Source organism: Macaca nemestrina, chromosome 9, assembly GCF_043159975.1.
Source record: "Macaca nemestrina isolate mMacNem1 chromosome 9, mMacNem.hap1, whole genome shotgun sequence".
Taxonomy (NCBI): Eukaryota; Metazoa; Chordata; class Mammalia; order Primates; family Cercopithecidae; genus Macaca; species Macaca nemestrina.
This window is the reverse complement of record NC_092133.1, coordinates 32,990,069-33,006,705: the sequence shown is the minus strand read 5'-3', so window position 1 is coordinate 33,006,705 and position 16,637 is coordinate 32,990,069. Positions and strand designations below refer to the sequence as shown.

The 16,637-nt window shown below is 50.3% G+C and overlaps 1 protein-coding gene across 7 annotated transcripts in view; it reads left to right on the top strand.

Moving 5' to 3' along the window:
- LOC105478388 (paired box 2) overlaps window positions 1-16,637 on the top strand; it is a 94,194-nt gene that overhangs the window by 36,842 nt on the left and 40,715 nt on the right. For 4 of the 7 annotated variants that reach the window (XM_011735627.2, XM_011735631.3, XM_011735630.3 and 1 more), the window contains exons 5-7: window positions 7,380-7,465; window positions 9,114-9,233; window positions 14,825-14,893. In XM_011735627.2, coding sequence (XP_011733929.1) covers window positions 7,380-7,465; window positions 9,114-9,233; window positions 14,825-14,893 — 275 coding nt within the window. The remainder of the gene's footprint in view (window positions 1-7,379; window positions 7,466-9,113; window positions 9,234-14,824; window positions 14,894-16,637) is intronic. The other 3 variants (XM_011735636.3, XM_011735633.3, XM_011735635.3) reach the window with 1 other exon arrangement.

The window sequence follows — 16,637 nt, the reverse complement described above, 5'->3', positions numbered from 1 at the left end:
TCCCTCGCTGAAGCAAATGTCTTCTTCTTTTTTTTTTTTTGAAACGGAATCTCACTCTGTTGCCCAGGCCAGAGTGCAATGGCACGATCTCTGCTCACTGCAACCTTTACCTCCAGGTTCAAGCAGTTCTTTGCCTCAGCCTCCCCAGTAGCAGAGATTACAGGCACCCACCACCACGCCCAGCTAATTTTTGTATTTTTAGTAGAGACAGGGTTTCACCATCTTGGCCAGGCTGGTCTTGAACTTCTGACCTCATGATTCACTCACCTCAGCCTCCCAGAGTGTTGGGATTACAGGTGTAAGCCACCACGCCTGGCCACAAATATCCTTTTTAATACCTTTTTTTTTTTTTTTTTTTTTTTTGAGACAGAGTCTCACTATGCAGCCCAGGCTAGAGTACAGTAGCACCATCTCGGCTCACTGCAACCTCTGCCTCCTCCAATCCTGGGTTCCACTTCACCATTGCAATCGTGGGTTCAAGTGATTCTCCCACCTCAGCCTCCCGAGTAGCTGGAACCACAAGTGTGTGAGACCCTGTCTGGCTAATTTTTGTATTTTCAGTAGAGATGGGGTTTCACCATGTTGGCCAGGCTGGTCTCGAACTCCTGACCTCAAGTGATCCACCTGCCTCAGCCTCCCAAAGTGCTGGGATTATAGGCATGAGCCACCACGCCCAGCTGCAAATATCATTTTGTTCTCTAAGATGATCGAGTTTATAATGCCCAGGCTGCCTGAGGCCACTGGCAGAGGCCCCCATGACCACTTGTCTGATTTAGTGGGCAGTGGGGCCAGCTAATCTGGCACATTCTCTACCCTGGAGTGCCTTTGATTTACTGAATCAGGAAAGACTCTCCCCATACCAGGGATTAAATATTTTCTGCAAAGACTCTAAAGTGGGCAGTTTACTCCAGGACAATTTAAGCTGATTTATACATGTATATAACACATATATCCAGATACTTGACATCTTGTTCCTAAGAGCAGCCTGCCCCAAGCCTGGTCATGTCACTGGTTTGTTCAAGCTCTGCCAGGAAGTAATTCTAAAATTGGGAAGCAAGTCTGTTCTAGACAGCAGGAAAGGATTTCATGGCGACAAGCTTGGAGACCCAATGTACAGGGGTTGTCAGCAGTTGGGTCCAGCAGGTGTTATTACTCCCATTTTCTATTGAGGAAAACTGAGGTTCAGGGAAACCCCTCACCCTTCATTTCTCAGAAGGGACTGAAAATAGGAGTTAAAATATGGGGCCTTTGGGTGTCTCTCTCCTGCAGGCAGTCTAATTTATCAGGTAAGGGATTAGTCCCTAGGATTAGTCTACCTGAATTCAAATCCCAGATTTGCTATTTATTAAATGGGTGACTTTGGGCAAGTTGTAATAAGCCTTGTGTGCAAAATGCATTGTTGTGAGGATTAAGTGAACTATTTATTTGAAGTACATAGAACATTGCCTAACATGTAGTAGATACTCAGTACACAGTTTTTTGTTTTTGTTTTTAAACTAGAGCCTCTCCTGAGGAAGCATTGCTCCTAGAAATCCTGCCCAGCCTAGTCCTGTAAATGCTGCCACCTTACTCCTCCCAAGGTGAGCTGTCTGAGGTCACCTCAATGCTAATAGGACCTCTTCTTGTCTCCACCTCAGGGAGTTTTTGCACACCATTTATTATCATATAATATAATACAATATAATATCAGACATAACATAACATAATATGATGGGTAGGTTAACTTGGAAACCCTGAGGCGGACTGTGGATGGATGGATAGATGAATAGATACATTTGTACTAAGTATACATACATTATATCATTCTATTGATTTGTAAAAAGTTCCCGGTCTGCCTGGCTGTAATGAGATTTTTGAACTTTGCGTGGCGATCAATGAGAGGAATATTATTGGCCTGGAGAATTGATATACCTGCTCTCAGTGGCTTGTTCTGCTCCCAGGCTGCCCCGGCCCCCCAGGTGTACGATTCCAGCAGACACTTAACCTTTTTTACAGTGTCATCAGGCTAAAAGGAATCTAATAGTGACACAGGACTTGTGCTCAGCACTCTGCCACTATTGCTTTCCTGTCACAAATAATTTATAGCCTTCTATTTCCATCCCTGAGCCTGCACCCCAGCCCTGCCTCCTGCTTTCCCCCAGCTCCCAGGAATCAATAAACTCACATAGCCACGTTGGGACTTCAGGGTGCAAGGAGACAGACAGACATACAAAGAGAGGGGAAGTGGAGAGAGGAGCAGAGAAAGAGAAGAGAGAGACAGAGAGTGAAACACAGAGAAAAGAATGGGGAAGGAGGAGGAAGAGAGAGAGCAGAACTAGAAGAGGAGTAGGAATGTCTGGTGCTCTCTTAAAAGGTGGAGGGCTTCTCTCTTTCTTCTTGAGTCTAACGCAGTGTTAATAGGAGTCTCATACAGGGCTTTCATTCTTACTCACAGAGCCTGAGATGGTGTTGATATCCAAGTTGGTGAGAGGTGGGGGTCTTCCAGGAATTTAACCAATGAGGGAGTGGCCTCCCCACCTGCCCTGTCATCCTTTGCTCTGAAGTCCTACCACGACCCCCTGCCATCCCTTGGGTACCCTGTGGATCCTTGCCAGTGACCCCAGTGGGGCTTGGTCCAGTCCCCAGTCTGTCTTCTTCAGAGTCTGACGCAACCTCCTTTTGGGTCGGATGTTGCCACCGCTGCTGCAGTTTCTTGTCTTCTCAATGCTCTTCCCAGGGTCTCAGTGGCACCTGCATTGACCAGTCTGGGGCATACTGGGTAGGGAGGTCTCCTGCCTGCATCTGGCTCAGCCCCTAAATTGAAAGCAGCTGGGCCTAGGGGTCACCCGTAGGAATAATAATACTGGTCATCATTGTTGTTATAGGTAGCATTTATTGAACCAACCATCATACTAATCAATTTACATGGAGTGTCCTATTTAGTCCTCACTACAGTCCTATGAAGTGTATGGTAGTATTATCTTCTTTTACAGAGAAGGGAAAAAGAAACTGCCAGGGGTTTCACAGGCAACAAGTAACAAAGCCGGGATTCAGACTAAGGCAGGCTGAGCCCATAACCCATACCCTTCTTCCTTTTGCTGCTCTCACTCCCTTGGAAGTGTGGGAGACTCTAAGTGCCTGGAAGTCCCCATGCGGGGCCCTGGCCAAAGCCCTGGAGATCCCCAGGAAAGGGCGAGCTCTCATCAGAAATGGTGGAGGAGAAAGAGTATCTTGTGAAGGAAAGAGAAGTGGGGAGTGGGCACCCTGGCAGGGCAGTCTCTCTGTAGATATGGAAAAATGACACCTCCCAGCTTCTGAGCAGAGCTGTGTCCTCCAGGGTCCCGGCTGCACCCTCCAGGGATCTATATCCAGAACTTGACCTTCCAGGCTAAACCTGCCCGGGGCCATGGAGGTTTGGTGTGTGTCTGGCTATCTTGTGAGGCCAAGTATGAAAAAGAATTGGAGAAGGAGGAGGAACATGGGGAAATGGTATCAGGCCATCATCATCAACAACTACTTTACTTCATTCATCCTTTAGCCCCGAGTGAAATTGCCATGAGTTGTTGGGTTGTCCTATGGGAGACAGGAGGACAATGGATGACCATCAGATTTCCACGATCCCAGTTCTTAAATTCTCCGAGATCAGCTCTAGGTACTGGCAAGTGCCCACTGCCTGAGGTCATGGATGGACACCAAGAGCATTAGTAACTCACAGCAGGCACCCTGCCCAGCTCCTCCTCCATGCACCACCAAGCCGCTGTCAGGGAGTAGTGATTTTCCATCACTTGCTGCCTCAGCTAAATTTGCACCAGTGCCCTAGGGGTCAGAGGCTCTGGGTAACAAAGACAGAAACTCCCCAAGCCCATCCAGTTATCTCTCTCAGCCAGCCCCACCCCTGGGGTTCCCTTAGTCAAGAGCCCATCAGCCCTCAAGCCAGAGCCACCCACAGGCCCAGTGAACTCACAGAAGCTTTTGCTGAAGTAAACTAGGAGCAGCTACTCTGAGCTGCTCAGCATCTTTCTAGACTTTTCTTGTAGGTGATTGTACACCACCTCTCAGCTACTATCCAATCTTTTCCATTGTGATCATACTCCAAACCTTCCCTCCAACTCTTGGGAGATGACCTTGCCTTCTGCTTTGCTGAGAGATAAAAACCGTAAAAGCTCCTTTTCAAAGCTTTGGTCACCTGAAAATATGCCATCTCTGGCTAACACTTCCCTGGAGTCTGCACTCCATTTTTCCTTGTTCTCTCTTGCTCTGTTAATCATCCACAGTCCCTAAGGCAATTTCAGTCTCTTCCTCTTCACTGGTTCTTCCTCCTCAGTCTACAAGCTTATCCAGGTCTTTCCTACCCAGGAAGTCCTTCCCTCCACTTAGCTACCCATTCCATCCTCCACCTTCCACACTTTCCTGTCCTTTCCTTTTCCAAAAACTTCTGAGGCAATACTCTCCGTTTACCGCCCTGCCTCGCTTTCCTCCCTATGCATTCCCTAACCTTGTTCTGTCTGGCTCCTGCTCCACTTGCTTTGCTGAGACTCCTCCTCAAAGCCATTAATGGCCACCAGAATCCCAAATCTGTGCCTCTTCTTGTTCCCAATTCCTTTCAGTCTCCACGTTGCTGTTGGCACTGCAGGTCGTGTTTTTCTTGAAACATTCTTCTCCATTGACTTAGGTGAAACTGACCTATCTTGGTCTGCCATTTCCTGTGCAACCAATTCTCGGACTCCTAGGCAAGGTCAGTTTCTTTTCCCAGTCCCTGGAAGTAAATGTCCTCCAGTATCCACTCCTTAGGCCTCTTGTCTTTTAAATACTCCTTTCCCTGGTCCCTGACAGTCTCCTAAATCCATACCTCTTTGCCTGCTGATGCAGGGGCATTGCACCTGGACGCTCCTCTTTCATCTCAAATGCTGTACATCTAGGACCAACACTACCACTTCCCTCCAACACCAGTCACCTCCCTACAGCCTTATTCCTGACCTGCTGATGTAAACTCCACCAAGCTTCCAGTTACACAAAACTGAGGTTGTAAAGCCATGGTTGACTCCGGTTGGTTGCCAAACTCCGGCCATTCTGCCTTCCTCTTGTCTTGCAAATTCTTCCCATTCTTTCCTGAGGCCAGCTCCATATCGCCTCATGCCTCATGTATATGTATGTTGCTTTACTGGGATCTGTTTGTACAGATACCCCTCATTTAGAAATCACTCATGGTTTAAGACCCTCTAAACCTGGTTCCTACATGTTGGGGGCAGGATGACAAAGTAACAAAAAGCATAGATTTTAGAGGCTGCGTTCTGAGTCTGCCCTAATTGGTACCGTGATATTTTTTTGAGACGGAGTCTTACTCTGTCACCTAGGTTGGAGTGCAGTGGTGCAATCTCAGCTCACTGCAACTCCTGCGTTCAAGCAATTCTCCTGCCTCAGCCTCCTGAGTAGCTGGGATTACAGGGGCATACCACCACGCCTGGCTAATTTTTGTATTTTTAGTAGAGACGGGGTTTCACAATGTTGGTCAGGTTGGTCTCGAACTCCTGACCTCGTGATCTGCCTGCCTCGGCCTCCCAAAGTGCTGGGATTACAGGCATGAGCCACCGCACCCAGCCAGTAGTGTGATCTTGAGTGAGCTACTTAAACTTGTCTCAGTTTTGGTTTTCAATTTGCAAAATGAGGATAATAGTCTCTACTTTGGAGGTGGTTGTGCGAATTAACAGTAATATATATAAGTCATATAAATTGTGTATAATATTGGCACATAGTAGATGCTCAGTAAGTGGAAAATGGTGATGGTTCTCATCACATCCAAGTTTTTACCCTTGTTTCCTCTTAGTCCTTTGCCTGCCTCCACTCTTTCTGGCTGACCGCTCTGGGCATTAACCCAGAAGGCAGCAGGTTCACATGGCTTCTGCTTCCACCAGCTTGTGATGCCCTCCCCTCTACTTCTTTGTTCATCTTAGGATCAAGTTATTTTTTACTGGGGAAAGAGACAGTGGAGATCCTGTAGTCCAACCCCTTCATTTACAGCTGAAGAAACTGAGGCCCAGAGAAGTTGAGAGATGAGACCAAGGCTATGTGGCTTCTTAAATGCAAAATCAGAAGCAGGACTCAGGGCCCCTGCCACGTAGCCCAGTGTCCTTTCCGCCATCCTCTGTGCCTCTGATTTCAGCCCTACTCAGCTTTGAAGATCTACATCAATTTCCCTGTCTTCAGCGACTTCTTCCCCAGTTCCCTCTCCTGCAAGGGGAATGGTTCCTCCGCTCCAACTTTCCAGCACTAACTACCTGATTCCCTCTGGTAACTTAGCTTTTTCAGGGGTTAAGTCTCCCCTCCCCACCTTCATATCCAGCACTATGAGCTGGCTTATCCCAACGCCTGCAAGTGTTCAGGAAAAGCTTTTAGAGCTGACTTGGTTCATGGCTTGTGACTCACCTGGCTGGTTGAGGTGAGCTTGGCTCACATGCCTCTCTGTGGGGAAGAGCAATGCTATCAGAAAAGTGGCTTCCAAAGGCCCCTCATTTGACCAGTGGGTTGGGGGAGCATTCCTCAGTCTTGGCCCTGGGACTGGTCTTTGGCATCACTGAGCCCTGGGTTTTTCAGATCCCTGAAAAGCAGGCTCCTGGAATGTTTGATTTGGCCCCTTGTCCCCAAGATGTACAGGGAGGGTACCAGACCTTTCAATCAGGCTGGCGAAGAAGCCTCAATCCAAGTAAGAACCTCAGAAAAGGAGGCCAGCAAACCAGCCAGCCATATGGGAACAAGGCTCTGACTTGTTTGAGGGCAGTAAGTGGGCTCAAGAGGAGGTTGTTCAGGACCTGACATCTGGCAAGGGGATTGTGTGCTGTGTTGGAGTCCTGGGGACAAAAGGGTCACCTGTGACCCAGCCCCTCCCTGGCTACTTCTCATTCTTTCAGGATATGGGGAAATCTCATCCTCTCAACTCTGAAGGACTGTGATACAGCCCCAAGTAGGAAAGCCAGCTCCAAAATGATCTCAAAACCCAGGAGGTCCTGGTACCAGGAGGAGATGCATGTGTGGTTGAGGAGAGAAAGATGGACAACAAGCCACCAGGGCAGTCCTCACCCTGCAGAAAGAGAAAGAATGCTGTGCTCACTGGGTCTGCTGCCCTGATCCTTGCTACCAAAAATCAAACAATAATTTGGGTGATGCACATAGCAGGACATAAGGCAGGCTGCATTCACCCAGAGCTACATTAGGTTGGATCTGCAGAGCCAACAGAAGGAAAACCCTGTGCCTTGCAGCAGTCAGTGAGGGCAGGGACGCAGGGAGCAGATGGATGAGGAAATCGCTGAGGAACTTGGGAGAGAGCCCCTTTGCAGGGCTGGGCTGGAATTGGCCGGGGTGGGAGTGGGCATATGATGTGTGATGCTGTTGTGACGCTGTTGCAGAATCATCCGGACCAAAGTTCAGCAGCCTTTCCACCCAACGCCGGATGGGGCTGGGACAGGAGTGACCGCCCCTGGCCACACCATTGGTAAGAGGGCTCAGGGAAGGGGAGGAAGCCAGATCCCACCTAGAGAAAGGCAGGAAATGCAGCTCCATCCCTGGGAACTGCCTGCCCGGTTGAGGTCCAGGGCCCATCTTATTTGCCAACTCCTCTCGCCTGAACTCCTGTCCACATAGGGTCTCCCTGAGAGATACTGGTTTACTAGGATTGTTCTTTGCCTCCCACCTTTGTCACCTCCCTCTTCCCCGCCTTAGGCAGTCCCTATCCTCTCCCCTCCTCTCATCTCTCTAACTGTTTTCCTTCTAGCATTTCTTCTTCTTTTTCTTCTTCTCCTCCTCCTGCTTCCCTCTCCCTCCTTCTCTATAATCTTTTGTTTTTATCTGATTCTGTCTCCCTACCTGTGCCCTCTTTCTTTCATATCAACTTTCTTATTCCATCTTTGTTTAACATTCCATCTTGTTCTTAACATTGTCCTTCTGTCTTCTCCCCTTGCCTCCTCTTCTTTTCTCCTTCTGCCCTTCCCTCTCTTCTCTCTTAGGTGTAGCTCTGGCTCTGTTCTGTCTCCCTCCTTCCTCATGGCCTCTTTCCTCTTGGCCTTTCTCTCTTGATTGCTCAACCTCTGTCTCACCCACTCTGTATCTCTCTTCCTCTCTCCATCCTCCTGATTCTTTGAGCCATGCTTAGGGCCTCTCGGAGACGTGACCCAGGCCTACTAGAACACCTGCTAACACTCCTCCTCTCTCCCCAGCGCACATAGACTAGCTTCCCTCTGGCCCAAGGAGAAACTTGGTGCTACTGTAGCCATAGATGAGGCCTGGGGTTTGAGGGGCTGGGATGTGGTTACATTTTTCCTGCTGCTCCTCTTGGCAGTTGTCCCCTTCTTTCTTGACCAGCAGGTAATAGAAATGGCTAGTTCCAGCCCTCCAGGAGTTGGCAGGAGCTGTTGTTTACTAGGCCAGTGTTACAGTGTGTGCTGGGAGGGAGGGTTGGGCCAGGCTGTACCTGAGTTGATCACCATGGAGTGAATGGGTTCACTAATCTGTGCCCTAAGGGGGAAATTAGGAGTTTCTCAAGTGATTTCAAGACCAAAAGCAGCTGAGAAAGAGAATTGCACACTCCTGGGGAACATCAGGACCAGTCTTGTGTCCCCTAGAGAATCAGAGACAGATCTTAGAAAGCCACAGACTTTAAATCAGGATTGGTAAAGACTCAGCCCAGGAGACTGAGAACAATGAGCTGGGTCTTCATTAGAAGGGTTTGCCCAACTCCAGGGACTGGATGAGCTGTGCAAGGGGGTATCCAAAGAGCTGTGCTCTCTAGAGGACCATGGAGGTGCTGCCTAGATGGAGACAGCTTTGGTGTTTCCTGGGCCTGTACTTCATCCGTCTTTAGGATAGTGAGTTTGAGAACCCCAGTGAAATCCACAGATCTGCAGAGAAGGCCTGGGGTTGACTGGGCACCACTTACCTCAGGGCTGGACAGAAGTGAATAATAGCCTGTACGTGGCAATGCAATCCCCTCTTAAATAGACCCCAGAGGAAGTAGAGGAACAAGAGGAATGTGGGCTCCTTATCCCTCCTTATGTCCTCTGCTTCTCTCTGCCCCCGAGCCTTGGGGCTTTGGCCTACGATCACAACTGCTATCCTGATGCCATTTCCTCCTTCCTTTCATCCAGTTCCCAGCACGGCCTCCCCTCCTGTTTCCAGCGCCTCCAATGACCCAGTGGGATCCTACTCCATCAATGGGATCCTGGGGATTCCTCGCTCCAATGGTGAGAAGAGGAAACGTGATGAAGGTAGGGAGGAGGGAAGAGGTGTGGCTTCCCCTTCGCATGCTTTGTCCTTGGACTCCAAGCTCCGGTTTCGGCCCGGCCTCGCAGCTGCTCTGCTGTAAGATCAATTTTAGTAGCAAAGCCCAGGTCCCCCAACTGCCCTGCTGGCTCCTGGAGAGAGGGAGGGTGGCTGCTGGTGAGGCCATCAGCTTCACCATCTGCTCAGCAGCCCAGGCTGCCTCACCTGCCACTAGGGCTCACCCTGTTGATCCCTGTGGGATGCCGGGAGGAGAAGCAGGAACTGTTTACCTTGGGAAGGTTTTGGAGTTGGGGGAACACCTGGTCTCTGACCTGAGGATGAAAGGCCAACCTACCTTGTCCTTACATGATCCCAATCTGTCCGGAGGTGAGGGAGTGATGTCATGTGCAGCCAACCCTGGTGTCCTTTCTCTTTAACACATGCACACCACCCCCGGTTCAAACCTCACAGGGAGCTGAACATGGGACCCCTCTCTCCTCTTCTTCTCCATGAGTAGAGATGCCACTCCAAATCCCCTGGCCCTCTCCCTCACCTCCCTGGAATGCCTCAAGGTGCAGCCAAGCTGTTAGGAAGGGTGTCAAAGGGAATGGGGAAGGAAGAGGAAGAGGAGAGAAGAAAAGACATAAGGGGGAGAGTGGTGGGGATGAGCCTGGGACAAAGTGTTTTTCAAATGTCATGACATTGGGGGTCTCTTGGTTACCATCTGGTTCTCTTCTGATGCGTGAAGCTGGGGCACAGAGCTGGCAGACCCAGACCAACAGAGACACCAGTGTCTCCGGCCTGCTTTCTGCCCCCATTTTCTCATGGTTCCCTCTGGAGAAGTGGTAACCTCCTGGCCTTCAGAGGATTTTAAAGACATCTCCCAGGAAAGAGACAGAATCCTCAGACAATGAGCGTAAAGGGGTGACCATCTATCCCATTAGCCCAGGACAGTCCCAATTTATGCCTGTTGTCTCTGCGTCTTGGCCAGTCAGCATCTCAGCATCTCCCTTTTCTCTTAGAAATGTCCTGTTTGGACAATAAATTATCTGGTCATTCCACACATAGACAAACCCTCGGTAGGGGAAGCCTAATGGAGTGAGGAGCAGAGAAAAGGGACAACGCTGAGCTTGCCTGGGCCCACAGTCCAAGATCCCCCGGCCTAGGCTGAGGGAAGAGAATGGGAGAAGCCTGGCCCCCAGCGGAAGGGACAGCGTGGAGGGGAGGCCTAGGCCTGGCAAGACAGTGATGACCTGGCGCTGGCCTCCTTCCAGAAGCCCTAATGGCCTCGTTTCACAGGGAAACAGCTTGTCTGGCTCTATTTCTCCTTCTTCCAAAATATCCAAACCGATTTGGCTGCCACGGCCTTTGCCATTCACTAAATTTCATTGTGGTTGTTTTGGCGGCAGCCTCTGATGGGCAGGGGGAGGTTGTGGGAAAGGCCCTAAGTCCCAATTCTCCCTGAGGCTCCCCATGCTCAGGCCTTGGCCAAGGACCTTGGCACCCCGAGTTCTTTGATAGAATCTGCCTCAAACCCTAAAAGTCTCTCCCTTAACCAGCAGCCCCTGTGTTTTTTAGGGGGTGAGAGGCCCAGCGGCCCATGGGAGGCCACAGATGCCCCTCTGTAATCTCCCTTTTCAGTCTGAGGCTGTGGCCAAGTATGCCAACCTTGTGGCCAAGTATGCCCTCTGCTGCATGGGCTCCTGTGGGGCAAGAAAGGCGGGGGGTATGGAGGCACTGGCATGAGGCTGTGGTCACCCAGGGCTGCACCTGGCTGGCCCAGAACAGGGTGCACTCCTGAGCGGTTGATCGCCTTCATTGTTTCTAATCAGTTCAGTTCAGCGAACCTTTCCTGGACATCAGTTTCAAGAAAGGCTTGGTACTATAGGATCCCAAAGCAGAACAAGATATGATTCTTGTCCTTAAGGAGCTTACATTCTAGTGGAGCATGTTAAACATGTGAGCCCAAAGAGCAGATAGGCCCATCAGATACCCTGTTGCGATGGAGGTCTAGATGGCGGGCCACAGGAACTGGGCTGGGGAGGGAGTACATGGCCAGGAAGGGCTGCTCTTTGAAGAGGGGCCTGAGGGATGAAGAGGAGAATGTTCAGAGACAATGGTAACCTGAAATTCTATCTGATAGACTGAGCCTTGTGACCAGAAGGCCCTTTGACCAACCGCTGCAGGGCAGCTTTGGCAGGGATAGAAGGCACAAAGAGATGTGGTGGACAGTAAGGCTGAGGAGACGGGTTAGGGCTACAGGATAGCAGGCCAGGTCTAGACCACAGAAGGAGTTTGGGCCTTTTTTTTTTTTTTTTTTTTTTTTTTTTCTGAAGGCAGGAGTAGTCTGAGCAGGAAGGGACAGGAGCAGGGCTGGGTTTGGGAAGCTCATGCTCCAGCAGTGTGACAGTGATGCACCAGGGCCATGTTGCAGGAAGCAGTGGAAGTCTTCAAAGCAAGAGATTATGGGGCCCCCAAGTTTCCTCTGAAACATTTACCTGCTGAGCCTATCCAGGTGTCAAGAAATATCAGAGGCTGCACTTTTTTTTTGAGAGACAGTTCTCCTCCTCTTACCAACTCCTCTTAACCAACCCCAGGCCAAATGGAGCTGTATTTTCCCTGGTGGAGGCCAGGCCTATGAGGGAGACCAGTTCTCCCTGACCTCCCCCTCCAATCCTGATCCACCAGACCCCGGTGGGAAGGGAGAGGAGAGAGCAAAGGTAAAGCTGTGGCAGCCCCTCCTCCCGTTTCCCCCACTCTGGTTGCTTCTAAGCAGCCAGGCCCAGTTTGCATTAGGGAGCAGCTCAGATGATTAAGAATAGGGGAGATAATTATGTGTCAAGATGATGTAGCCCAACTCTGCAGTCAGGCCAAGGTAGCAAAGCAGCTGGCAGGCCAGTCACAGAAGGCAGCCTCGGGCATGGGCTGCAGACACCCAGGTGTATCCTTCAGTGACTGGGCCAGGACTGCAGCAAAAGAGAACACTGACGGGGAACTGAGGGGTGTTGGGATGGGACTGAGGATGCACATCAAAGGGCTAGACCCTAGAGGGAATGGAGGGGCTCATCTCCCTCCAGGAGGACCCTTAAAGACCCTGCCAGACTGGCCCTCCTTTGGCCTCAAGCACTGTGGCATCTTCCTAGGAGTGTCTTACCCTGAGGGCAAGCTGTGAACCTCTTTGTCCTCCAGGAAGCTGCTCCTCTTTTGCTCTGGGTACAGTTCGGCCTATTCTTCAGCTCTAACAATGTCACGGTGATGGGCATTAGTGAGGACAATCACTGCAGTGCGTGCTGGCGTTATTGGAGACAATCTCAGCAGTAGTTATTGGTGCTCACAGTGATAATGCCCAGAACATTATTGGCATTGGCACTCAGAATATGGACAGTGTTATTAGTATCTGCAGCCATCATTTCCCTGGGGATATTAGGGAAGGACTGATCAGCTGTGACTCTGGGGAAAAACTGGCAGTGACTGTGAGCCTGTTTGAGACCCCTTCCCATGCCTTGGCCTTTGAGAGTATGGAAAACACCCCCTGACTTTCCTTTGAGAAATGTGCTGGTCAAGAGGCTTTGACCCTCATCCCAAGAGCCCAGGAGCTCCCAGAATGAGACAGGTAGACAGGCCAGATGGATGAGGAAGTTATATTCTGAAGCACCCAGAAGACAGGCTGTCCATCAGTCTGAGAAGGTAGAATCCCCGTTCATATCATGCAAAAATCCTCACTTCTTCTTAGCTGTAATTATGGGTAAGCATGTTAGTGCTGGATTCCCTGGGCCCTTCGAAGGAAAGCCAATTCCCTGAACACTGTGTGAGCTGGTTTATGTGGCTGGAGGAGAGAGATTCTTGTATTTCCCTATCTGCAATCAGGCTGAAAACTGAAAGTCCTTCGCCTTCACTCAGTTGCTTTCGGCTGGGGCCCAAAACGTTGCTGTTCATCGGTGGTGGTGTTGAAGCACAGGGCAGTTACATAACTTGTCCAAGAATCCAAATGAAGTCATATGGTGAGAGTCTGCTGGTCTGTGTGAGGGAGGTGTGTTGGGATCATCCTTTGAGGTGTGAGATTGCAGGGGGTCATGATACTGCATTCCATTAATTAGGTGTACAATGAATTGTGCCGTTGAGTGGTGCCAAGCTGATGCAGTTGTGCGTTTGCAGGCAGGGCAGGCTGCATGGCTGCAAATGGCCGAGTCCTGTCACTGCCTTTAATAGCTCCCTTCTGCTTTGGATGAAGCTATAACTGGAAGAAGCAGTTTATTTCCTTAGTTAGCTACCGTCCTAGAGGTCCCCAAGAGTGTTGCTCAGGTTAGACTTGGAGCAAATGAAGGGATTAAGCCATGGAAATGAGAAGACCTGCCCTTGTCTGGGAGCCTGGCTTGAGGCAACAGAAGGCTGCCGAAACTCCCACCAGGAAGGAAGGCACAGGGTAGGAGTGAGCATGCCATCCCTAGAGCAGGGCATGGATGGGCAGTGGGGCTCAGTGGGAACGAATGTGGCCTCTGGAGTGAGCATAGCGGGGTCTGAATCCTGTTGCCTCTCACTAGTTGGGTAAGTCACCTAACCTTCATCAGCTCAATCTTCTCCTCTGTAAAATGGAGATGGTAATGGCACTTCCTTCTTGGGGACTATGGAGAGGATTCCATGAGGTCATGAATTTAGTGTTGAGCTGACTTCATCTTGGAAGATGCATCCTTGTGTACCTGGGAAATAAAGCCTAATTGGCAGGTTTATGTTTCATGAGGAAATGAAGTTGTGTTAGAAAGAAATTTATCTGGGCACAGGTGCCCTAACCTTGGTGCAGCTCCTTGTAACTAGGGCAGTCTTTAGTGGATGCTGGGATTAGCTAACCTGGATGGGACCAGTGCAGTGGAGGAAAGGCGTCGTCCTCACACCTGGGATTGGGAGAACCTTTGTCCATTTGATCTGTTCATTTACTCTGTGGTTACCCACTTGGGCCACATGTCATCTTTCCGCCTCCACAGGCATTTTAGGTGTGTATAAATAAATAAATATAAGATCCCCTTCTTTTTCTAATATGTGGGCATCTCTCCCTCTATTCATCTGTGTACATTTCTGCTCCCACATGCAAGTTTATTTATTTACCTTGGAAAATGTATGTTTGTTTTATAAATCCAAATGTAATTTTTTACACAGTTTATGCCAGTGTGAGTATGCCTGTGTTCTACCGCTCTGAGATCTTTGGGCGTAAGGGGATGGGAATGTCATGCACTGGGAAGGTATGCAGTTACCTGGGTAGTGTGCATGCTTGAAGAGAGTGCCAGGTGTGACCGTGTGATCAGGGAGAGCTCTAAGCCAGGCCTGAGTGTGTTGGGCGTCCATGGTCCTGGGCACAGGCATCACCCTACCTTCTGCTGATAAATGGAGGTGCTGTCCTGAGCCTGCCTCCAGGGGCGGCCTAGGGCCCAAGTCTAGGGAGACTGAGGCCCTTACAGCCAGGCTGTGTGGGAACTGCAGCTCAGAACCCTTGTAACCCTTAGAAGGGGAATCTGGTCTCCCGATCTTGGGGTCCTGCCCCCGATCTTCTGCCTTCCTGTCTTTTGGGATCTCTCAGTGTTTGTCTGTCTCTCATTTGCTCTAGTCGAGGTATACACTGATCCTGCCCACATTAGAGGAGGTGGAGGTTTGCATCTGGTCTGGACTTTAAGAGGTATGAGGGCCAGAGGGAACATGGTGTGGGGGTCAAGGGAAATAGCTTGGGGGTGGCGGTTAGAGAACATTCAGAGAGTGGGTTCCTGAGGGCCAGAGTGTGGAAAAGGAGGAGTTGGCTCAGGCTTCCACTGGGAGACCAGGAGGCTAATAGAGTCTCAGGGCCTGGATTACTTCTGCCATGGGCCACTGATGGGGTTTGGGGGCTGAGGCCCCGGTGGCCTGGAGGGTCAGGCACTCAGTGGATGGGGGGCACTTTTTCCAGCCCTTGGAAAAACAAAGAGCAGATCGGGTAGTAAAACAAAAGCAAAGGAGACCTGGAAGCACCTGACAGCCCTAATTCATCACGGCCCAAGTTTTTTCCTGTGTTCCCATTATATTTGTTTGTAAAAGTGGAAATCAATTTTGAAGGTAATTTTCTGGAAAGAATGGAAGGGAGGTGGGAGGGCCGGATAAGGCAGAGATGGTAAAAGGAAAAATTTAGGCCAGGCACAGCCCAGGGGCAGCTCTTGGCAAGGTGAAAGAAAATTGCATATTCAATCTCCATCCATGAATCTCCCTCACTGCTGCCCGCCTCCTGCTTGAAAACAATGAAGGCTTTTTCCCAACGCTGGGCAGGGCCTCGGTATCAGCCTCACTTTAACTTCAGGGTCATTAATTCCCTGATTATTGAAGGAGAAGAGAGGGTTGCAGCGTTGTCAATTCCAAATGCACACCCCCATGTGATCGGGCGCTGGCTGGGGTGGGGTGGGGGGCACCCAGGGCAAAGTGAGGTGTTGTTTGAGAAGGGTGTGGGGAGAGAGGAAATGGGGGAGCCACTGGACTATGGGGGAAGGAAGCCAGGAGGGTGGAAGAAGGCAGTCATTACTGCATACCTCTGTTGTGTTGTTATTGCAAATTAAAAGTAGCATGTTCCACTCCACAGCTATCTTTGGGGAGGGAGGGGCACCGAGGGAGGTGGGGGATCTTATCATTGCTTCTTCAGCAGACCAGCCGTGGTGTCACCGTGTGAGGTGACATTTGAATTTACAATTCCGCTGAGAAAAGCCATTAATTCACAAATTAACATTTCTCCCTCTCCCTCTCTCTTTAACACTCTCTCCCTCTCTCACATGGATGTGCAAGCAATTGAAAAGACAAAGGAAATAGCCTTAAGGAAGAGACTTTACTGCTAGTCTGTCTGTGCTGAGATTGCTCCCCCTGCTTCCAGATAGATAAACCAATTACCTGAGCAGCTCTGCTCCTGGCCACCCGCGATCGCCTCCTTTTGTAGACTGCCTCCATGGCTGGATTACACTCGGTGTATCTCATTAATGTAAACCAGGCGTGCCCTGGTCACCAAGCTCTCTTCCCCACTCTCCCTCTGGAGGGGCAGCGGGAGGAGGGCTGGGGTCAGAAAAGGCAGGCAAGGAGGACCCCAAGGAAGACCAGAGGCTGCCACTGCCCGGCTTCCCAGGCCCTGGGCACTCGGGTGCAGCCTGCTGTGTTGACCGAGGCTGATGGGGGAAGTCGGTGGGTGAGCGCTCCTTGGTAGGCTTGCTCTGAACTGCAAGGACTGGGTATGGCTGGGGGCAGAGGCAGGAGCCAGAGCCTGACTCTCTCAGTGGCATTTTGGTCCAGATGCAGGGCCTGGCAGAACTAGAGAGAGATCTGAGTGCTCCCTGCGTAGGAAGAGTTTGGGGAAGTTTTGCTGAGTACACACTTATTTTAGTGGGATGAGATTCAGCCTGAAGGAGCTTGGAGAG